The sequence below is a fragment of the Anopheles ziemanni genome, chromosome 3 (genome assembly GCF_943734765.1).
Source record: "Anopheles ziemanni chromosome 3, idAnoZiCoDA_A2_x.2, whole genome shotgun sequence".
Classification (NCBI taxonomy): domain Eukaryota; kingdom Metazoa; phylum Arthropoda; class Insecta; order Diptera; family Culicidae; genus Anopheles; species Anopheles ziemanni.
In genome coordinates, this window is record NC_080706.1 from 75,443,840 (window position 1) to 75,468,699 (window position 24,860).

At 48.8% G+C, this 24,860-nt stretch overlaps 1 protein-coding gene across 1 annotated transcript; it reads right to left on the minus strand.

The window, feature by feature from the left end:
* Positions 1-4,303: 4,303 nt before the first annotated feature.
* LOC131285474 (serine-rich adhesin for platelets) lies at positions 4,304-23,391 on the minus strand. The gene is made up of 9 exons (XM_058314332.1): positions 23,122-23,391; positions 15,738-19,070; positions 15,384-15,671; positions 15,016-15,247; positions 14,333-14,949; positions 9,209-14,014; positions 6,027-9,166; positions 5,118-5,996; positions 4,304-4,539 (listed from the first exon to the last, which is right to left on the minus strand). Exons 2-9 carry the CDS (start codon positions 18,386-18,388, stop codon positions 4,445-4,447), a joined length of 12,708 nt encoding a protein of 4,235 aa, XP_058170315.1. The 5' UTR covers positions 18,389-19,070; positions 23,122-23,391; the 3' UTR covers positions 4,304-4,444.
* Between the last annotated feature and the right edge of the window lie 1,469 nt (positions 23,392-24,860).

The window sequence follows — 24,860 nt, forward strand, 5'->3', positions numbered from 1 at the left end:
GGTTTATTTGCCAAAACATTTCAAACGCAACGTGTGGATAAGAAAACTCTAACCACAGAATCTGTTTTCGGAAGTCGGTAAATAAAATGCGACGCAATGAGTGGAGAAATGAAAAACAAAACACAAAACCGAACCACACAAAACCTACAAATCAGTAAATGGATACTTGTGTCAAAGAGTAAACAAAAAAAGAGGAAAACTATTGAGCGTACAAGCTTATTTTGGAGGATTTCCTGGGAATGAGATACAAAAATTGAAATTAAAAAAAAAACACATACTGAGAACGGGGTGTGCGTAGAGCAAGAACAGAAAGAACTACGGACAAGCGAACAGACAAACAAAGCCAAACAAAAAAAGTAATAATAATTATTAATAATAAAAATTATAACACAACTCTTAAGCTCGTGTTTTTCTATTGAAAAGCGTTGGAAAATAAAACTTTAATCATTTAGTGGTGAATTTATTCCAAAATGGGTTTGTTTTATGCGAGCAATTATAGCTATTTATTTTCGAAAACTATGGTTTTCTTCCTACTAGGTAAGTTTTTATTATTCTAAAATATACGTTTGATCTTTCAAAAACAAAAATTTAAAAAAATGATACTGTAGAAAGAAACATCCCGGTTGACAGAAATTGACATAGTTGCTGGTACTATGTAGTTTCAGCAAGAGTCCCAGCAATCTGCCATGGAAAAACTTGCTACTATCTACACTACATGACAGCTGCAAAAAATTTGAATTTTTGTCAACCGGGATTCCTTCAGCTTCCTACATGCTTCTAGAAAAAGATTAGGTCGCATCGAGTTTCGGTGCGGCTAAAATTTCAACCTTCATAGCAGGCTTCAATTCACGAACCACCAGGAGGCCCCTTCCAATGGCCGAAGCTTCCGTCCTTCTCAGTGAGCGAGCGCGTTCCGGGGCATCGTGTCGATCGGGGGTCGCTATCGAGATCGTATCAGATTAGGTATTGTATGATGTCCGTTTATGCCTACCTAATGAAGGAGAATTTAGCCCTTTTTAATTTATAGTATATTTCGGATGTTTTGTTAACCAGTCTAGTAGGCGGAATTCATTTTCATTTTCAAATTATACTTTATCATTTTCATTTTGTTTTGTGGTTTTTTTTTTAGATTTTTTTTTTCCTTTTTACATTATATCTGGTTTTTACATACTCATCATTTACGCTCTCACTCGTTTTTCCTCCTTCCACTTCCGATGAATGAACGCTAATAAAATGGTGTCTCAATGTTTTGTTTTACTGCTGTTCTGCGTCCGATCTGCACTTGTAGCGCACATTACAGTTCTTTAGTTTATTTATTTTCTCCCGCTTAGATAACCTATCGCTCCCATGTTTTTCTCTGCTTCTTGCTTTCCATTTTCTATTCATCTAGTATGCTTTGTCTATCTCATCTGCTATTACCTTCGCGTCAAATGATTTTGTTTAAATAAGTTACACCAATTGCGCCACATATTCGACTGGGACTTTTTTTTGCCTTCTTTTCACATTCGTTCACCCATCGTTTCTTGCATTCGATTTGCGCCGGATCACAATGATCTGGCGTTGTTTTATAGTATTTACTTCTTTTTTTTTCATAAGTGAGAGCCATAAGTAGAAAAGATGTTTAAATGTTGCTTAAACGTAGTTGGCTGTGTCAATATGTACAGTAAAGGATACACTCTCGCGGGTGCCTTTGTATCACTAGTTTTCAGCGGTTTCTGTTGCTTCATATATTAAACTACGGTTTTTATACATAGCACTATAAAAAAATACCATTTACAAAACTTATAGACTCTTTTTCTTGATTCTTTTAAAAACAAAATCAAATGTCAAAATTGAAAAATCTCTTACGCCGCTACCAAGCTACCACACACAACTAGGACATATTTAGGGTTAGTTACTCGTTTCTTATTGCATAAAATTACTTTGTATCTACATTGATTTTTCTTACTTACGGGACTAAAAAAAAAACAGGGAACAAACGAGTAAAACTGTACAGTTTAAAAAATGTATAACAAACTTATCAATGCCGTTTGAACAATTCTTGCGGGCATTGAGAAGGTTCGAAAAGAAGACCACTAGATGAACATACACACATACACACACCATCGCCCTGGGCGGAGAAAGGGAAAACAAGCACCCGGGTAGGAAAAAAACCCATCTTATTCCTACCAAGAGAACAAATGTGTCGTAAATTCGTCGATGTCAGAGGAGAATACGCAAATCCTTTCCACTAAAACTACACTAACAGGTTTGCTAAACCTACTCCTTTTTGTGCGCATTGTTGTCTTTATGTGTGATGTTTGTTTTGTGTGCCTCTTAAATAAGTTCGTCAGACAAACCGTTTGTGTGTTATCTTTTTCCAAAGCGGTGTCCGCTTTTTCTTTACTTTTAAGAAGAACCATTAAGATTTCGTTCTTCCACATAGGACAACTGGGGCATTTTTAGGTCATCTGAAAAGAATTTCATTCTCATCCAGGAAGCATTAAGGGGGTACGTACGATACGATTTCGAGAATAAAATTGACTGTGCAAGCGTGTGGTTTTCACGAGGGGAGAAGAAGTTGGGGCTCTTTAACAACATTTCTGTTCAACGAGGAATGTGTGAAGGTGTTGTGGGTCACGTTAACTCCATGGGACTCGCTAATTGTGTCGCTCTTTCTATATATAACGTACAAATATTGATTGATTGAGTGATTGTGAAATATGTTTAAAAATGTATAAGTAGAATCAAAGATAATAACTAATCAAGGGAAAATATATAAATAGTACTAAGTAGAAAGTAGAAAAAAGTAGGACGAAACATGAGAAAGTTGAGATAGAAAAGAATTAGTTAAAATTAAACAAAATGTTATTTCAAAAAATACGAGGAAAGGGAAGGATTTGAGTCCCAAAAAAGCTATCGTAAAAGGGAATTGAACTTCTTTTGGCCTTCCGGATGATGTTTTGCCCCGACTGTTAGAAACGAATATTACTCTCAACTCTATCCACGATGGCATTTTGATTCCTTGTGTCCATTTAACCACTAGCTTAAATCAGAGAGCACTTCCATCATATAGCCGGAGCGCGACCGTGTGTGAATGTATGTGTGTATGAAATGGGGCAAACGATTACATTGTCTAAATTCGGTTTCAATTTCCACACCTCCTTTTCCTCTCCGTCCCGGGTTCGACCATCAATCTTCGTTCCGTAACGATGTCTTGTTTTGTAACAAACTAATTCGTAAAAATAAATACCAACAAAACGACAAGGTGCAAATTTGCTTGTAAGAATCATCGGGAAGTTCGACATGTCCAACCGCTATTCGGCTGCATTGATTCATCTTCATTTATTATAGTACACCCTCCCTCCTTTCGATCGTTTTCTACATCTGTTGTTCCTTCGAATCCGGAACGATTAGTTCTTACTCATTTAAAAACGTATGGACGAGTGTTTTCTTCTTCGTTCTACCTTAAGTAGGATCTTCATCTTGCATAGCTTCTTCTTGTATACAATAAATCAAACCGTCCTCTATGATCACCTTCGAATGGTGTAGATTTTCCATAGAGCCATACTAATTATGCTTAAACTTAGTTTTAGATTTCTCTAACCAAAAATACGAACCATTAATTCCTTCCTTTTGTACTTTGTACTTAGATGTAGCAAGATAGTTGTTATCTGTGTGTACCGTGCGTGTCTATGCGTGGTTGTGAGTGCGCATGTCCCAGAGGATAGGAGAATTCATTTTTTTTTAACACTTCACTTGCTCACAATGCAATTGGGAAGGAAAAATTTTGATTATCCGGCATATAGTACATTACTGTAAGCACGGTAGACTTTACCACTTTCGAACACGTTCAACAACTTCGAAGAATAGGGTGAATTTAATAATGTTAAATTCGTCTCAATGTAAAGGAAATATTAAATATAAACCGTATTCATATACATTTCCACGAACTATTCACGTAACTATGAAAACTATCCCAGTTGGCTGAGAGAGAATGGGTAATTAATTTTGTAAATTTCATAACCCCAAGCAAAAGTGAATCCTAGTGTGCTAGTGCATACTAGCAACTAAAAACATGACTAAACTTGCAGATATGAGAGCGGCTCTCTGAAGGATCTCAGGAAGATTTCGCCCAAGCTCGAAACCTTCAGAGAAAAATAAAGGCAAAAAGTTTCCTATCCCCTCGTTCCTAAAACGATGGAGATGACGGTACATGCACACGCGCATTCGTGTATGTGTGTGTTAGCCTATGGTCAGGGACAAAATAACACACAAAAGTTTTGACAGATTTGAAGGCTGTTATCGCTTTCTATCGTTCTTCTGCCTACCAAAGATCGATCCTTGTAGGAAGATCGCATTCGAGATCCTAGCTGTACGGCGGTATTTCCACGCGTTGTTATTTCTCACGTTCCTTCATGGTGACACGTCCAGCATGTCCGCGTTGTGACAGTAGTTGCATTCTCTAGGGGAAGTATTTCAGCGACTTTAGGCGTTCCGCCGACATGCCACCTTCGCTGCGCAGTTCCGCTAGCGTCGGTGTGGCACTGAATGTGGTTGCTGTAGGAAGAAAGATGGGACACAATCAGATAAAGGTTGTAAAATGGAGCTAGGGCTCTCACCGATTTAATTAGTTCGTTTATCTGTTTTTTCATTACGAACCACCAGTTTTTTGGTTAATAAAATCGTTATAACCCAGTCTAAGATCAACCAATTCATCATATCAATAATTTGTATCAAAACAGATTGTCACAATCACAATCAAAACAACAATTACAATGAATAATAATAGTTCTTGATAATGGTAGAGAAAACTATGTAGGAATAAAACCACAAGCTTCCATCCACGATTAAGTGTTTTCGACCTACTAGATTATGTTTGTAATTCTGATCTAACACACTCACTCTAGTAGTAGTCTACATTTGGCCCTGGTAGATGAAAAAGATTGATTTATTTAAAAAATCTACGTTTATTGCGTTATAAAGTTTCTACTATTATCGTGAAAGCATCCATTTAGAAATTGATGTTATCGATGTTAACAGTTATGAATTAGTAATTTTTAATCGATTTCAATGTTCGTGTTCTAGTAATGGTTCGGGGAAGATTCGGGGACATTTTGGTCGGTACGTTCACTTACTTATTTCATCCGTCGATGAAAGTGCCTCGTAGTGGCTGCTGCTGCTGTGGTGGTGGTTGTATAGTTTATGATTAACCGCATGATGGTGATGGTGATCGGGAGATGCTCCACCGCTGCTACTGTTGCTGCCGCTACTGCTGTTGCCATCCTTGTTAACCGCTTTCAGCTTCGCCAGTGCGCCATTGCTAATGCCGGCGGCGATCGCCGAGGGTAGTATCCGACCGGTGGAGGACGTCGAGGAGGATGAGTTCGAATTGTCACCCCCCTTCGATAGTAGCTTGTCTTCGTCGTTCATGCCCAAGTCGAGCTCGAGGCAAAGTTCCCGCGAGATCGAGCTGCTCACATCGCTGCTGCTGATGGTGCTGCTGACGGTCCCTGTCGAGGCCGTCGATGCCGATCCACCATCAACCTTGCGTACTTTCATACGTGGGACGCTGCTGAGCGTGCTGCTGGTGCTTGCCGCGATGGATTTTAGTGACGATAGCGATAAGAGGGTGGTGTTGGTGGTAGAGGCAGAGCTTCCCGGTAGCGTGGAGCTATTATTGCTGGATGCCACCGGCGTTGCCATTGTCGTGGTCGCTCTCGTTGTTGGGGACGACCCGGTTGTACTGTGATTGCTAGTAGTTCGTCCTGCAGTTGGCGAAGTGTTGGACGCTGCCACAGGAGACGATGACGTTGAAGAGGACGATTGCTGCTTGCGCTTCCGGTACTCGGTGATGGAGAGTTTACGCTTCGGAGTGGCAAAAACGCCACCGGCACCACCGGCACCTCCTGCACCACCATCGGCTGCGGCCGTGGACGGGGTGGTCGACGCCACCAGAGCCGGATTGAGTCGCGGATCGGAGCTGGCAGTTTTGGTGAAGATCTTCGGGTACGTTCCTAGCGTGGCCGCTGATCCTGTTGGACCACCTACCCCGGGCGACGTGGCACTCAGTCCACCAATGCCCGGTGCTGGAACACCGGTAATACTTGCCCCAGTCGCAGTTCCCGTCATCACACTGCCCACCGCCGTTCCGCCGAGGGTGGACAACGATTCGGTGACACTGCCAGCCAGAAGCAGCGAAGACTTTGCACCAGCACCAACAGCACCACCACCGCCACCGATCGGAGTCGGCGTGAGGGAACCGAGCGTGGAGAAACTTGTCGGGCGCATCTGCGTCAGCAGGGATGTCCTCTCCAACAGGTTCGACACTTCCGAGCGGTACTGATAGATGCCACCACCAGTGGCAGACGACAACCCTCCACCGACCGGGATTACACCAACCCCCCCGGTGGCCGGTTTGAGTGAGGCCGACGAGGGCGTTGGGTAATCAAGGAAGGAAGACGATACGGACGGTGGTCGCGTATCGGTACGCAGCAATGGCTGCTGGTGGTGAAGATGGTACCCACCGAGGGTGCTCAGATGTCCACCGGTAATCGTTGGGATCGGCTCCGCCCGGAGCGTCGTGTATGAGCGGATCGGCTCCGCACCGAACGTCGTAACCGAGGGAATTGTTTTCAGTGCCGCTGGTGATGTCACTATCGAAGCCGGTGCCGATGCCGCAAGTACGGACACCGACGAAGGAGGTGGCAGAATCAATGGCACGGAGATTGAGCTTACCGTCGAGACGGCGGAGTCTATTATCAAGCTGGCATTCTGTGACGTTCCCGTCTGCTGCTGCTGCTGCTGAAGTGTCACGTTGACCGCATTATCCTTGACGCACAGATCAAAGTTCAGTTTCACCTGCTTCTTCACCGGCTGATGGCCGACCGCACTGGCACCGACGGTCGCCGGTGAGTTGCCCTTCTTCGATTTGCTACGATTTCTCGAGATCAGATTCATGATGTTTTCCGAGTGGAAGGAAGCAATCTTCTTCTGCAGGTCGGCCATTTCGTTCTGCTCAATTTCCTCCGGCGGTCCACCGGCGGTGCTGGTTGTTGAACTCGATGGCTTAACCGTGGCGACACTCGCGGCGGTCCCTTTATCGTCCTTCCCGTTGCTGGTTACAACAGGAGATTGTTTCCTCTCAGCGTCTCCTCCGTCGACCTTCACGAAAGACTTCCCCACAACATCCTGTTCCGAACTCACACCAGAGGGGCTTTTCCCGTTCGCTGGAGCCTTCACAGCAGATGGTGGTGCTGGTTCCTTTCCTTCCGACATCATTTCCATCATTTCCTGCTCGACGGATTCGAGGGCCGGGTCGGCCGGTTTGCTGTCGCTTTCCTCTTCCTCCTGGACGTACACCAACACCGAGTCTTCCGGGCTGCATCCGATGTCATCGTCTTCCTCGACGTTCTCGAGCCGAGAAACGTCGGCCGACCCGTCGTTCATCGCCGCCAGCCGTTCCTCGACGATAGTCTCGACGATTTCATCGAACGTGGACGAAAGTGATTCCGCTACCGACGTCCCATTGCCGTCCGCTTCCTCATCCGCCTCACAGTAGCTGATTGTGTCCGCATCCTGATCGATCAGCTCTTCTTCGCTCTTGGACTTGGTGCGCTCGATTGAACGGTCTTTCCGTTCAACTGCTACGCCCTTGTGAGCCGGATGTTTCGATTCCGCGACAACCTTCGGCGTTGAGGTCAGACATTCTTCAACCACCTCCTTGAGCGTTTCCTCGATCAGCTGCTGCTCTTCGGGCGACGGTTCAATCATACTCAACGCCGTCAACGATCCCGTCGAGTCGTCTTCCTCCTCTTCCACCTCTTCCTCCTGCACGACCACCGCCACCTCGTGCATCAAATCCACATCCTCTTCCTCCACCTCTTCCTCTTCCGCTTCCATCACCTGCACTATGTCTTCTTCCTCCACATGTTGCTGCTGCGGTTGCTGTTTCTCGGCCACTTTTTCTTCTTCCACCACCGATGTTTCGATATACTTCTGGCTTCCTTTGCTTCGCGTCATTCCACTAGCGCGCGGTGGCGTTGTCGTCGGGGGAGGAGGGATCGTTTCCACAACGGCGGTTGTGGCCACTTCCATCGTTTCATCGACCATCACCACCGTCGTCACTGGTTCCTCCACAACGACCGCTTCCTCTTCGGTGACCATCTGCTCCTCCTCTTCCACCGCCGGCGTCGGAGACGTGGACATTGGAACAACCGTACTCGGTGGTGGTTCCGATGATGATGGTGGTTCCGATTGATAAACAACGGACGGTGGTAGATAATCCGTCACCGTCACCGCCGTCCTTTCGTCGTTTTCAACCGGCTCGGATGGTTCAACAACAACCACCGGTGGTGGTGGTGGTGGTGGTAGTGGTTGTGAAGTGGATTCTTCCACCACCAACGTCGCTTCAGTCACCACCGTCGTCGTCGCCGTCGTCGGTGTTTCATAGTGCTGCTGCTGTTGCTGTTGTTGCTGCATTTGAGCTGCCATCTCTAGCGGAAGAGTGTGATGTAGTTGATGCTGAAACGTTTGCAGCATCGGGTACTGATGGTGGTGCTGCTCGTGTGGAGATAAGGCGGCCGCAGTGTTCACACCGTCACCCCCAACGACGCCGTGGACAAGCTGAAGTTGCGTATGCACGGCCGATGGTTGTGGTGGTGGTGTTGCTGGCATCGGTCCCGGGTCGGCAAAGTGTAGCGGGGTGAGCATCTTAATCGTCGGAGCCGGCGGTCCTGGTGGTGGACGGTGTGACGAAAGGTCCATCGCTTGCTTTTCCGGGCTTTCCCAGTACATGGGCGTTCCCGGTGTTCCCGTCACCACGGCCGGTGGTACACTATTGTCCGTCCCGGAGTACACGGAGTTCGGTGGTCCAACGAACAACTGTTGCGCCTGTCCGTCGGTCGATGATGGCACAAGGTTGACTGCTAACGAAGAAGGGGGTGGATTTTCCCGTACAACGCGTCGCTTTTTCAATGGCGTCGTAAACCCATTCGGTGGCGGTGGTGAGGAAGAATGTGAACCGCCAGCGACGGCGGAACTACCACCGACCAAACCACCACCACTGGGGTGTGTTTCATCCGTTTCCTCCGAGATCGCCTGCCGTAGCCAACGCTTCTTGACGGCGGCACTTTCCATCTTCTCCGAACCGGAAGTCGCACTCGGCATTCCACCGGGGGCATTTTCACTAGCCGGTGTCGTCGGCAGGGAGGTCGATGGCGACGGTAACACCGTTGGCCACTTGTGATGTTCGTCCACCGGCGGCTGCGGAGAGTTTTGCATGATAAACTCCTCGACTTTCTTCGCCACGAACATCATATTGCCACCGTCCGTTGGAGTGGACGCCGAACCCGGGGAAGGTTCGTCAAAGTTCGTCTTCAGGTGAAGCGGCTGCGATATCGAGGACATGTTGTAGCCAGCTTGCTGCTCCTGATGTTGCTCCGTTACCAACAATTGATGTCCGCTGAGCCACTCACGGCTCATACTCTTTTTCGTTTTCGCCTTTGTTGGGTACTTAAAATCCTGTTGTTGTTGCTGGTGCTGTTGATCCTGCTGTTGGTCAACGGAAAGAATGACCGGTGGCGAGGGTGCAGATGATGACACAACTACCGATGCCGGAAGACCGTGATGATGATGGTTCGCGGTACGGTTTACACCACCCATCAACACGGATGAGGTGGTGGAAGTGGCCGCTTGTTCCAGCGGACCGACGGCCGCCTCGATGAGCATACAGGCGGAACTGAGCAGCGGTAGATTGCCAGCCGTATCGGTGGACGTCTCAACGACCGCTCCTCCTCCTGCTCCACCCGTTGAGGAGCTAATCCCTCCCAGCTGGGCCGCCTGCGAGAAGGTAAGTAACAGTTCCGCCGGATTATCCCCGTACTGCGCGGAGGTGTCGTTCGGTAGGACTTGCTCGTGTGCGGATGGTATCGCACTGTACTGTTGTTGTTGCTGTTGTACAAACGAAGTGGAAGAACCGGAAGACGCAGGGGAGACTCTGCTGTTGGAGGATTTCGTTTTCGAACGCGAACGTGCCGCTGCCGCCGCCGCTGCAGCCATCTTTTTCCGGCGCTGCTGCGTTGACGAAGCAAAGTGCTGACTGACGGCTTTGCTTTTCTTCTTCTTCGACCCACCACCGGACGAACGGCCCGATTTCGAACCCGCCAGCAGACCGCCCGTGGTCTTCCGTTTGGTACTATTGCTACTGCTGCTGATGCTACTTCCGCCGCTGCTGCTGCTCGAGGACGAATGGGCACCCGAAGCGTGCAGCATCATCGACGAAGAGGTTGACGCAACACCAGCGCCGGTGCCGGTGAACGTTTCATCGCACGAGCTCGTCGGAACCATCATCGTCGTTGAGGAAGAAACACCTCCCAGAGCGTCCATCGTACCCTCGTCGGACAGGTTTCCACCCCCGGCGCCGGAGTTTGATGTCGATATGCTCCTCCGCTTGCCACCGTTGGACGAAGGGGACGATCCGTGGAACGGGCCACCATCGCCACCTTTGCGCTGCTCCTTCAGCTCCTGCTTGCGCTGCTGCGATTGTTCCATCTTCGCAAACGCCTTCACGATCGCTTCCATTTTGCGCTCCTCCCGGGTCAGCTTGCGGCTCGGTTTCTCCGATCCGGTTTGCTTCTTCTCGCTACGGCTCGGTTGATGATGCTCCCGGTGGTCGCGCGAAATGCTGCGCTTACTCTTGCTACCACCGCCGCCGCTCGAATGATGGTGATGATTCGGTGAGCTGGCACGCTGCTGCTTGATGGGCGTCGAGGAGGAAATGGACACGCAGTTGTTCGCCATCGATGGAACGATGTTGCCCGACGACAGGGGGGTACCAACGCTGGTACTAAATCCAACTGAAGCAGAAGCTGAGGGTTGTTCCGATGGTGTCGGTTTCCTTTCCGCCAACATCGGGGAGGGTGAAGATTGCGGTGGTACCGGCTCCCGTTTGATGACGGTAGTTTCCTCCTCCAGCGGGGCGGCTTTTACCAACGTTTCCTGCTTGACGATGTCCTTGTACTCTATCGTTTCACTTTTCACTGCAATCGGATCCATCATAGCTGGTGCAGCAGGTGCAACTACCAACGATGATGGCGGGGGTAGTAACGCTTGTGGTGGTGGTGGTGGAAGTTGTTCCTTGATGTCTTCCACTTCTCGTTTCACCGTTAGCCCCAGATCGACTGGTGTTCGCTGCGGAGAGGATACAACATGCCGTCCCGCGATCCCCGGTGCTGCTGGTTCCTGCTTGACCGGTGACTGATGAAACTGCAGAACGGTTCCGGTTATCTCAGCCGTTGTCGCTACCGATGCAGCCGCAGCTGGTGGCGGGGGTTGTGGCCTCGGAGGGGATAGTAAAAGCGAAACGGGTGATCCACGTGCAGCGCCACCAACCTTCATCGGGGAGGCCGGTGGTGATGGTTTGGCCTGAATCTTCAGCACGTCTTCGAGGATTTGCTGCTGATGAAGCTGTTGCTGCTGCTGGATCAACTCCATGCGCGTGCCATGCTCGAGCAGGGCCGCATCGAGTGCCGCCGTACCGGCGCGCGATCCCATACCGACCCCACCGGAGGATGCCATCGCCAGCAGGGCGGCCGCGGCTTCCGGCTGATCGGGCGAGGGTTGTTTCTTCATCGGCGACGCAAGCTGGTGCGGTGCGAGCAAGGTGAGCGGCTGTGGTACGCCCGCGTTCAACTGTATCGGTCCGGTGGGGGTTTGAAGGGGTGGAGCAAGCGGAGAGTTCAACGGAGGTGCCGTCTGCTGGGGCAGACCTGCTACCGAGGGTGGCGGGGGCGAGCGAAGAGGCGACGACTTGATGTCGTAATAATTGTACGGCGAAGGAATGGACCCTGGAGCGGGAGGATGTGTCCCAAAGTGGGGATGCGGTGATGAAACGACTCCTGGTGGTGGTGGGGCTACTGCTCCGTATAGGAACGGGGGTACAGCTCCTCCTACTAGCGGAGGAAGTGGCGTCAGGGCGGGGGTTGACGATGAACTACTCGAGGTCGATATCGAGGTTGAAGGGAGGCCGGAAAGAATCTGCTGCTGTTCGTGTTGTTGCTGCAGCAACTGCTGGAACTGAACGGGAAGTAGTGATGTTTGGGGTGACAAAAGGCCACTTCCACCCGCGAGCGCTCCGTGGACCGTCCCTTGGTTGGCAAACACCGCATCACTTTCGCCACCACTCGACGAGATCGATCGATTCCGGCTGTTGTTGCGTGCCTTTTTGCCACCCGCTTTTCCAGCCTTCACATCCAACGTTAGGTCGCCACCATGGGCCCGTTTCGAACCTGCCTTGGCACCACCCTTCGCACCAGGGGTCTGAACGATTGAGACCGGTCCACTGGAACCGGAAGCCGCGGAAGTGGAAGATGCCACTAAACCACCCGATACGCCCGATGATTGCTGCTGAGAGGAGCCTCCTGACGCATCGTTCAGCTGCGCCGAGTAGGCACAATCCTTAATCAACCCACACGCGCACACATTCGTTACGGTCGTGTGCGTGAGGATGACGACGCCACCCATCCGTTGGATCAACTGCTCGTCGTGGCGGATCGTGATCTCGGTGTTCGATTTGATGTTTGCCGTCGCCACGATGTACAGATGCACCACACCCTTCTCGACGCTATGCTGTAGCTCCGCGTTCGGCCGGCAGGATCGCCTCACGAATCGCGCATCGTTGCCGTACGTTCGTGTGTCCACGCAAAGCTCCATCCCGCCCGTCCCGGCCGATGGTAGCTGGTAGAGGAAGAGGAACGGCCCGGCGTTCTTGTTCTGCGCCAGCTTCCCGTTCGCCGCCAGGTTAAACAACGACTGCAACTGCTTGTGCTGACTCGTGAGCATGTACTTCCCGCGTACCTCGATGATTGGCGCGCGTGGTTCGATGTCGCTCGTACCGATCAGGATCTTTCCGCCAGCGTGCGGAACCGTCGTACACCGGGGGCTCATGTTCGCCGCACTCGGGACAATCAGCAGCCGAGTGTCAGTGAGCAACGGGTTAGCCGATTGCATCTTGGCGAACGCCTGCAGCCGAGCACGCAGTTCCGGGGAGTAGTGGTTCGTCGTTGCCCGCTCGTAGCTGTCGATCCAGGTGCGCACCATGTTCGTTAGCTTCTCCAGGCTCAACTCGGCGCTCTTGGTCTTCTTCTTGGCCAGTTTCGCAGCAGCCGCGGCGCTCATGTTTCCGCCGCTCGCTCGCAGTTCCTTGTTGCCCGCCCGCTTGCCACCGTTAAGCCGGTTGTTGAGGGCCGCTTCGGCCTTTTTGCTCAGTTTCTTCGCCGATGGCGTTCCGGGGACGCCAGCAGCTGCTCCTATACCGCTGCTACTATCACAGTGCATCGAGCCGGACGATGAAATCAACCCGGCACCGGCGGTTACTCCCATTGCTCCGAGGGGTGACGTAAGACCCAAAGCCGCAGCCGTCGCCGTAGCAGCCGTGCTTGGATCGATCATCGTTACGCCACTTCCCAGCGGACCGGCGGGACCACCAAACATTGTTGTCGATGTTGGTACACCAACGCCGCTGGTGGAACCGACGACGACCGTGCCCGATACGGGGATGCCCGTGGCGGACGAGACACTGTCGGATTTCTTGCGCGAACCACCGACACCGCCAGATTTTGATTTTTTCGAACCCTTCGGTGTCGTTGTAGTGGACGCTCCCGGCAGCTGTCCGAGTGAACCGTTGCTCTGTAGCTGCTGTTGCTGGTGGTGCTGTTGTGCCATGAGATCGTTGTACTGGTGCAGCTGCTGTTGTGCTTGCTGGTAGCCACCTTTCCCACTCAGTGGCGGTGTTGGTGGCAGCGTACTGGACACAGTGTCGGAAGGAACCGACGAGCCGGTTCCTGTTGCCGCAGCCGTCGACGACGAGGAAGGGACATTGTTGTTCGCCAGGAAAAGACTCTGCTCCTTACGCTTTTGAAGCTGAAGCTGGCGCGCTCGTGCCTTGTCGACTGGTCGCGGCTGGCACAGTTCACAGTTGTACTCGTCCGGAATGTTTAGCCGGTCGATGCCCATGCAATCGACATGCTGCCATGCGCTGTTACGAGAAGAAAAAGCGAAAAGGAAGAAGAGGAATCAATGTAAGGTTCAATGGGAACAAGTTTTCATTTCAAGTTCATTCAAAAAATAAATTATTGAATAAACTACAAATACATTTGTATCTAGGACTCCTACAGTCTCTAATTTTTGTCTCGTGTTCATCTGGTTTTGTCTCCTGATTTCAATTTTGTCTTGGACTTGACTTGGCCTGAGAGATAACACTAGCAGCTTTTGAGATTCAGTGGCGCCGTGTGTAAACTTTTTAGAGAGAGGGTTTGTTATACTCTATCGTTCAAGAATGGATTCATATACTTACGAGCACTTGTCACAGCAGATCATGTACCCATCGTCGTGCGTAAGATCGCAGATGCACCGCGTCACCGAGTCGTCTTCTGCTTCGCACTCCTCCGCCGTGTCCGTGTCTTCGTTCATCTCACCATCCTGGCACGTACGCGACCCAGTGCTTATGATCGAGTGCGCATCATCGTCATCCTCAAGGATGGTGTGCGGCCGTGCCGACGAGAGACCACCCTTGGCCGGGTAGAAATACTCGATCGTCCGACCGGACGCATTGGTGGCGACACCGCCGAGCAGATCGCCCGAAACGACACCTGCCGCACTGGTCAGTTTGGCCAGGTTGAGTTGTGCCACCGGGACTGGCATCGGTGTACTACCACCACCCGTCGCTCCAGATGGCGCCCCCATCATCCCCGTTTGGCTTGCGTTCTGTCCAACAACCACTGCTGCGGAGGATGATCCTGACTGTACCAGCGTTGTTGAGCTACTGATACTACTCGAAGGCAAACCACCGCCAGACCCAGCGGAATGTGCTGATATTATTGTTGCCTGCGCCGTAGAAGAACTCGACAGAGCCATCGTCTGTGGCACCGTCTGCGGTCCCATTCCTGGTGGGAGCTGATAGTGGTGATACTGCTGCTGATTCTGCTGCTGTTCCATCGCCGCCCCGGTCACCGCAGTGACTCCGGAAGCTGATGCTACCGTGCTGGACGTCGTGATCGGTACGCAGTAGGTATGATCTTGCAGGATAGCTTGCAGGGTGCAGTGCCGACCGGCGGATGGATCAACCGGTCCCGGGCGTACCTCGATGCTGTTGCCTTCCTCGTCCTCTCGGCTGGAGTAGTAATAAGCCGAGTTTAGCATCGTCGCTGGGCTGCTCTCCTTCAGCGGAATATTGTCCGCAAAATAGGTCGTCGATGAATCAACCGAACCACTGCAATTAGTGCAAAACAGTATTATTAGTTTCGTATTACTTTATATTAGCAATGATAAAATCTACATTAACATACGACATTATCGTATTTTTCAAACATCTCTAAAGTTAACTAAATGTATACAAATTGGCTTACCTCATCCGTCGCCCGTCGGTGGAGCTGGTCGAATCGTACCTATGACGGCCACCGGTTGGACGCGATGGAATGCTAACGGTGCTGTTCACTGGAGATGCAACGACTGGCGACGATTGCTCGTAAGACTGCTGTCGACTGTAGGAGATTTTTCCCGCCGTCGATTCGAGCGATTTACGGGATAAACTTTGTAATATCCGGGCCGTGGCCTGCTCGTCCGTCTGACCGTTCATGAAACTCATGTCACCACCGTCCGACGTGCCGGATGATGATGATGTTGATGGTGTTGTCGTTGTTGTTGTTGTTGTTGTTGCTGGGGCTGACAGTGGTGGTGGTGGGAGCTGCTGTTGCGCTGATGACGCTACAACCCTCGAGGCGGTCGAGGAGGAGTACACGTACCGGTACGGTGGTGATGCGGCATGATTCAGTGTCTGATGTTCACTACCCGGGGTGGTGGTGGTGTGGTGCTGTTGCTGTTCGGCAGCAATGGGGATATAGCTCTGAGAACTAACAACCGGTGACGATGCAGGACCTGGTCCCACCGTATGCCCAAGAGAGTTTAAATACTGTAACTGACTTCCGCTATTGTTTCGCCCCCGACCTCCTGCAACGGATGGCTTGCTGGCGGTGGTTTTTATCGGCGAACTGGGGGTGCCGGAGGTGCTGAGCACGTTCGAGTAGCAACCGGTCGTCGGTCCAACCTTGCCCGATAGCGGCGGTTGTAGCTCATACCCGCCAACGGTGGTAGCCGCCGTGTAGAGACTGCTGAGCCCTTTATGGCCCTGCGATATGACAGAGCCAGTCGGACCTCCGGTGGAAGTAGCGGTTGCCACTACCGTCGAATTACCGTAAGAACTTGGTACGATGTTGCCGTAACTGACACCGAGCGGGGATGGCGTAGAGGATGACGGCGTGTACCGACCGCTAGTGGATAGTTTCATAGTATTTGTCGTCGTCGACGTCGCCGTAGAGGAAGAGGAGCTTATTAACGGAGTAACATTTCCACCAAGTTGCTGTTGTTGCAGTATAACGCTTCCTCCTCCTCCTCCCCCTCCACCGCCACTACTAGACATTAGACTATGCGTTGAGCTTTGCAGTGCACCGCCTACTGCTCCTCCTCCTGTGCTGCTGCTGGGAGATTGCGTTCTTGGTTGCGTTTGTTGGTGAATCTGAATGAGCTGATTTTTGTTCGCCTTCATCATGTTCACTTTGGAAGCGCCGTGCGTCAGGCCATGCATCGAGGCGGCCGACAGTTTTACGCTACCGTGCGAAGACGGTGTTAATCCGGTAGAGTTGATGCCACCGCTGGTTGTATTGTGTTGTGCGTAAGACGACGACGACGATGCCGATACCGGGACCATCATCGGCTGAATGTTTGGGTTGTGGTACACCGTTTGTCCGGTGGAGGTCGTGTAGATAGATGTCGGTGCGACACCCTGCTGCTGCTCTATCGATACACCACCATTCGTCGTACTGCCACCGCTGCTATTAGTACTTTTCATGTAGAACGTCGCCGACGTAGTGGTTGTCGTCGCAGTCGACGATGTAGTTGACGACGTCGATAACACTGCTTGTGAGACGTTGGTTGTAGGGGCACTACTGAGCGTAATGTGGCCACTACTCTTCGTCGCACTATTAGCCCTTACCGCTTTCAGGCTAACATTGACACTACCCTGGGTTTGGTGGTGTTGTTGTTGCTGCTGCTGTTGCTGTGGTTTTAAAACAGCAAATGGTTTAAGGGTTACACTCGAGAGTTTCGGCTGCTGCTGTTGTTGCTGCTGCTGCTCCATCATCTTGACCCAGGCGTTTTGGCTCACCTTGCTCTTACTTGTCACTGGAATCGGTTTCATGTGCGCCGTCGATACGACATTCTTTATCTCAACCGTTGGAGAACCTCCGCCACCGGTGTCCTGTATTTGACCGATTGCATTGGTATACTGCAGGTGCTGATGCTGCTGCTGCTGGTGCTGAAGTATCCTTCCACCGTTCGCAAGCGATGTGGTCACCACACTACCACCGGTTCCACCGCCATTTGGTGGTATTCTTGTGACGAGCTGGATGTTTCGAGGCACGGTCAATTTCTGCACCATCGCTGTGGTCGTCGAACCAGCGCCACCCGGTGTTCCTAGCCCGCCAGCAATTGACATTGTCGCTGGTGGGCCTATCTGCTGCTGCTGGCCACCGGCAGAAAGCACATGCTGGTGATGGAGAGGCGATGATGCCTGCTGATGGTGATGATGATTGTTGAGATTTTTCACCTTCGATATCGGGACGCTGATGAGCTTGCTTGCGTTTAGCTTGCCGCCCGTCGACGTGAGAACGTTAAAGTTTTTGCCACCAGCATCGATGTAGTTGAACGTCGTTGTCGTGGTAGCCACTGCTGCCGACGCCTGCTGTTGTGGCGACTGAACCGTATGAAACGTGTGCTGCTGCTGTGGACCTCCTCCTTTCGAGACCAGCGTTACGTTGCTCATGATTTGTACGCGGGCCGACCCTAAGGGTCCGCTACTTTCACCCGTCGTCGTCGTCTGCTGTTGCTGCTGCTGCTGGCCGGACGACAGTATGTTGATGCTGTTGCTCATTTGGCCGCTATTGCTACTGCTATTGCTGTTCAAAGTGTTGCCGTTACTGGTACCGCCACTGTTGCTATTGCTAAAACTACTTCTACGATTATTGCTGATGCTGCTGTTGTTGCTACTACTGCTAAGGGACACTGGTGCTCCATAGCTGTTGCCACATAACAGATTCGAATACTGCCCGCCAGCGCTGCCACCTACTACTGTAGTTCCCTCTGGCCTGAGCTTGAGGGCGGCTGCGGCGGCATTCGACAGTTGCTGAAGTCCTGCGGCTGCGGTCACCACGTCGTTGGTATCCAGCAGATGGTGATGATGGTGATTCGTATTGCTGCCCTCCACAATCAGAACTTTTCCACCAGTGGTGCTGCCGTTGCTTCCGTTAGCATTGAATGTATTTCCACTGTTCATGGATGAGGAGGACGCCGCGGACATGTTGTTGTGCCCGCTTCTACGTGGACTGTTTCCCCGGCCACTTCTCTTTCAACTCACTTCACTGTTCACACCACCGTACACTTATTTTCTTCCGAAGATAATAATGTAATGAAGCGATTCTCTATTTTCCCGCTTTTCACAGGCGTGTGGGAAACACTCAAAAACTAGACATACAACACAATGCACAAAAACACCTTTTGTCGTTGCTTCTGCCGTTTTGCTCACCGAGATTGTAAACAAATCCAATAGTCCACTGCTATTATAATATTTCCTGAATGATCCCTGTTGATCATTCGCTGGCAGTCCTATCTAGGACGATCAAGTAATGTTTGTGCAGTAAACCACAGGTAATTAGTACACCATTCTGTTAACAGCAGAGGTCACCAATCGGTAGGATGAAACCGATGAAGAACAACTTGTTTTCTGATGACTTTGACCGCTTGTCCAACGATGACACCGATGGAAGCTGGGGCATTCATGTGTCAAAGGATGACAAATTTGCTGACACTGCTTGTTCTCCTGGCTCGTTCCGACCAGTGGTAACGGGGCTTTTTCTCCCGCAGCCGAAGGATTACTATAACCACCAGTGCTATGAAATTCGTGATGGCCTTCGTCCGATGGTGCTGCTGGCAGCGAGAATTCCATGTCAGCACAGTTCATAGCAGTGTAGGCCAGAGGCTTCCTGTTTTGGGATAGAGAGGAACAAAATCGTTAGAGATCGTTTATAAAAGTCTTGCTACCGTTGAAACATACTGAAATGCATCATCGTCGTGTTTATAGAAATGAATCATCGTGTTGCACATGTGGAAAGTACGTAGACCAAGAGAATTAATGATAATTCTAGTTGAAACGAAAAACATACACTTTGCAATTGATATTAAATGAAGCGCATCGACAATTGCTGTGTTTCGCTCAATAATACAACAAAGAAAGCTGGAAGGAAACCCCGCGAATGACTTGAATGTAATAGAAATCTCCGAATGATAGTAAACATGCGCACTTGCCTACCAAAAACGGATACATTTCCGCAATCGCAAATTACGATACATGATACAAGAAAATGTGTGTCCTTCGTCATTTGATGAAAACACAAATATCTATTTTCTTTGCATATTACTAAATTGTAAAACCCCTCCATTTACAAGCACGCATTGACCATTTCCATCTCTCCCTTGATTTTACAATGTGTTGATGGTTTGTAGCATTTTGTACGCTCGACAGTAGGGAAAGGCCCAGCATCGAACCGAACTAACCTACTGCGTCGTATAAAAATGCACAATCCATTTTGCTAACATTTGTGAATCCTCCAACCTACATCCATAAACTCCAAGAGAAACTAAACGACTCCCGACACTAACACTATCAAGTGACATCGTCGATGGTTTTGTGCTTAGGGCAATTCGTAATAGTATGCGTTTTGCAAACCGTGTATTGGGATGTGTGCTTGAGGTTTGCTCACCAATACCCTTTTGTTCTTCTACTTTATACGACTTTCAAGGTATTTGCATGCAGGTTACTGCAGCGTACAATTTGACGTAGAAGTAGGAAAAATAAAGATGTTGACTTTCCTGCTAGAACAACTTTCTTTGTTTACTTTCAAAGAAAAACTATTATCGATGTTCTTTCTCGAAGCCAGCCTAACAAGAATGTTTGAAATGTAAAGCCACTTTCCTCCTTACTTAGGTAGTAGGTATGGAAGTAACTGTACTAAAAGAGAATTGGTGTTGTTTGGTAAACAAAGATTTCATATAAATCAAGCGACTAGTGAGAAGGTACCCTATTTAAACTTATTCTACTTCTTCTACCGTCAACAATTTGCCGTGATAACCTAGCAAGATACTGAACAAAATTCCAGTGAAATGTCTTTCAGCAGCAGACAAAATGTTCAGTGTTTTGATTTTTAAACTTCATTAATTATACGGCTCCAACGAAAACGGGGAGTTCCGATCCTTTTCGAAACAAACCCCATCCATTCCATCAACATTCACGGCCATCTCGTCGAACCCTCGGGGTGAATAAAAACAGTGACCGAATGAAAAACAAACCAGCTCAGCGCGCCGACCCGAGAACGTATATAATTCGTTAAATTACTCGCTGTTGCGTAATAATAGAACTACATCGCTGTGTGCGCTTTCTATCACAGTTTTCAGCAGCCCCAAGTTTGTCGGGGGGTTCGCGATAGAGACCTATCCATTTCACCGCTAGCCTCCCCCGTCCTAATGGCAGGAGAAGGCCGTTCCCCCAGTGCCTACCATAACAGTGCCCTCTCTGCTCGTTTCATCGAGCTACAGCAGCTTAAAGCATCCGGTCTCGCCAGTGAAATTGGAATAATCTTGATTACGGATCACAAGCCGAATTGTGCGACCTCGGTGGCGGATGTCCTATCAACATTGGCTTCTCCTCTTCCCCGTTCCACACAAGATGTGACGATACCATGCGCGGGCGAGTATGTATGTGTGCCTATTTTATATGTACCGAGCCATGCCAAGCAAACTGGTCTCACCAAATTTCGTACATTTGACGGTAGTGTCCGGATCATCGACATAATAACATCCGTGTTCCGCCGTCTATGCTCTCTCTGTGGTATAGCGCGGAACCAAATGGTGTGTTGCACTTCATTTTGGGCGCTCGACTCTCTGCCAGTTCGTGTCAAACACAGCAAAACACTCTCGCATTGTCCCTCGATTCTCTCTGTAGTGATCGGTACGGATGCTGCTGATGTTGCTGCTGGTGCTACTGCTTCTACTCATGTTTTCTCGCGCGGATCGACCAAAACCAAACGAACCATAGACCCGCCGGGTGAATGGCGGCACAATTGTACTAACAAAAATACACACTGAAACAAGAAAAATACTCAAGCCTCTCATCGATCTCGTCGGATGCGAACAGGAATCGACAACCCTTACCTTCTTCGGTAGAGATGTAAGGTGGAGGAACGTTGGATGATTTTTCTCGCACCGTTTTCATAGGTTTTCGTTTTGAGCTCTTCGTTCACCGTCTTCCTCGTTAGGTTTTTCCTTGCGGCGTGTTTACCCGTCTTCAGTGCAATACAGTCATACCAGCGGCAGACAACTGAATTATAGGACGTCTACCGCTGCTGAGGAAGCGATTTTCTTCCACGATAACTAAACTGATCAGCAAACGAAGTACGAATTAGCCAAGTACACTGCTCAAATGATGGTAGGTTGATTGTTCGATGCCTGTCTGGGATTTTGCTTCCTTCGTGCATCGATCAATAAAGTAGCGTAGTTTGGAAACATGGAGACGCCTACTACGATGAAAGACGTCGATATTTCCTACAATTTTTCTTTTTCTCAAGTAAGCAGTGCCGAGAACGTAGGTGTGTGAGCCTCGAGGTTGAAAGAGATCAATGCTAAAATTTATACATTCAATTATTAGTTCGTCTTTCTTTTTGTCTTAAGAAATAATCTATGCAATGGAGGGATCTTTGACTGCTGCGATGCATTTCCCAAATTCAACTCTCTGCTACCTAATGGGAGCATGAAAAAGAAGACAAAACTTGAACAACCCTTATCGCTACACGATCCAGAGTATTGAAAGCAATGGTTTTTCGATAGCAAATTGTTGCAAAATTGTCTCTGCACCCAGGTTTATTTAATGGAATTCGCCTAAAGAGAATACCATCCCTAATTCCAAGTTTTTTTTTTACTTTTTTGTCTTATTTCGCAGCAAACACGCAGGCACACACACACAACGCTTCCATTGTGGTTGCTCGAGCTGAGTACAGAGGGCGCTGCGATCGCAAAATGAATGCGCGACTATAAACGTATGATGGTGTATACAGCGAGTGTAGATGCAGCGCTTTTCAAGAGTAGAAAAAAGACGGGAGAGAGAAGTAAAAAACCCGTCGTACTCGTCTAAAACCAATCAAGGTGCAGTTTGAGAGATGATTCAAAATACTTTGGAATGTCGAAGCAAACCAATTCACACGCATCTACATATGCCGCGCCAACTGGGATGCACTACTGTTGTAGGTAACGACGATTTGCCACGATTCTTGGAAGAAAAACTGTCTGCCAATTTGAACAAAAACAGACAAATCGAAGCCACCTTTTTTCTCACCCCCATAACTACCATTGATCGATCTCCTGCGCCGCGTTTTCATCTCGTTTCTTCCGCACATCGCATCGTCGTCACCGCGTTTTCGTAATACACCACCACCAGCTTCTTCTTCTTCTTCGCCGCTGCACATACACACACACGCAGGCGCGCGCTCGCGATTCAATGCTTGAGCTAGAGGAGGAAGGGCAAAGAGGCAGAGTGCGGTGTGTGGTGCGAGGTGGCGCGGGGACAAAGTTCCGCCGTTTCACTGCTTTTTTCATCATCGCACTTTGCCGTCGTTTTGACTATTTCTAACTTCCTTGCTTGCTTGCTTGTGTTTCATTTACGATGCTGCCTAATTTTTCGAGCACACATACTGCACACATACACACACATGCAGGCAAGCATACACGCGCGCGCACACACACACATAAGGACGCATTTTCAGAGAAAATTTTGTTCGCGAAAACCGAAGGTACGGGGAAGGTGCGCGGGTATTACCCTTTTTGCCAGATATAAATCGACGCACGATAAAAATGCGAAAAGTAGTCACAATTCTTTTTTGCTCCCCTCCCTCCTATCTTGACACTGCACTCGCCTTTCCATGACGACGACGATGACGGCGACCACGACGACGACGAAGAAGAAGTATACAGGGAAATAATACTTACGTTTCTGCCTGCCACTGTGTGATTCTTTGCCTTCTTTCCACTCTGCTGTCTGCTAATCCGTGTTGGTAGTTCTGTGTTTCTTTCAAGCTTGCATGTAGGAACACTTTTTCCAACGCACAAAGTTTACACACTCCCGAGCCCGCTAACCAAAACACTAACGCACTCACTGGGATGCCATCGTTGAGACACCAATTCGACCGATTCTACTTTGCAAATGTCGGAAAAAGTTTGTTTCTTTTCACAGGAGCTCGGCTGCTGCTGCTGCTTCTGCTTCTGCTGCATTTGCTTCTTTCCCTGAAAGGCACTAGGTTAGGTGTAGTGTTGGCAGAATCAGGATTCGGAAGATTTGAAGAATCGATCCCTTGACGGATTCTAAAGCATTGAATCCCATTTGACGGATTCAGATTAGATTTGATTCGCTTGGAATTTGAATCACAATTGATTTGTTTGGGACTCGATTCAATACAATTCTGACTAGATTTGATTCAGACTTGATCCTTACCTATTTCAATTTAATGTGACTCCATTCAGACAAGAGGCGAGTCAAATATTGTCACGTAGCGATTCGCTGTAGAGACAACGTGATTGATTGCAATGCACTCAAACGCTGGATAAAATGAATTGGGCATATATTGAGCATCTTCCTCCCAAACACAGTTAAGAGGGTTTTATCAGAGGCGTATGTAAGCACTGGAACTAAAAAAGCGAGTTATAAGTTGTAGTTTGATGGGGATTAAAATTTTGAAATTCGTTTCCCACACTCACTTTTACATCGTCTCACGATTGTTTCATGGATTGGGCTTCGGAGTCGGAGATCCGGATCTCACAACGGACCTGAATCGAAAGATTCGAGTCGCTAAAGGAATTTGACTTTCTCACCACTACTTTTTTGCCCGAGGCTACTTTTTCGCCCGCTCGATTATACGGGCGAAAACGACGATTTCGCTCATTCTAGTTTTTCGCTTCTAAACATTTTCGTCACGTCCGGTTGCTATGTCTGATTTTATTATGCGAAGGATGTCTTGCCAAAATTACAATATTTTTCAGTTTCTCACTACACAATCTACCATTTGCAATTTTGAATCAAAAGGAAAATAAAAATACAGCCGTACTGTGATAAACAAGACTCGTTTCATCCCATTACGTTATTCAAACGAGAAGTAAAAAATACAAGGCCAAATTTGGATTTTTTTTAAATTGTTGCTTCAACGGTTTATACTCTGTTTATTACTCAGCAATGCATATAAAGTCATACATTGTGCTAAAAAATTAAATCATCAAGAAAAGTTAGGATTGAAGAATAAATAAAGTTCATTTCCTAAACTCGCTCAGTTTCATGAAGATCTTTGATATGTAGAAAACTAGCTTGCAATAGCGAAATTTTCGTCTATGTTTTGATTGCTTCGGGTTGTTTTTTTTTTTTTTGTTTTCAAACGAAGGCGACAAATTTAATTTCTTTTACTGAAAATGTTTATGAATTTGCGCCACACACAAGTTCCTTATTTAACGGTTTTATTTCCGTTCACTCGAAAAAGAAATTAACCAATGAGAATCCCATTTTCATTCATAATTTTACTGGTTTTGGTATTGCAAACATTCCCCAACTTGCTGCAAGTGGCGAAGCGTACTCAATTCACCAGTGTAAACAAACTTTTCCATCTCTTTCTCAAAGATGTTTTGACAGAAATGTCTGCGACACGAGTCTTGCATGTTGTTTTTCTACACCGCACCAAGTGGCC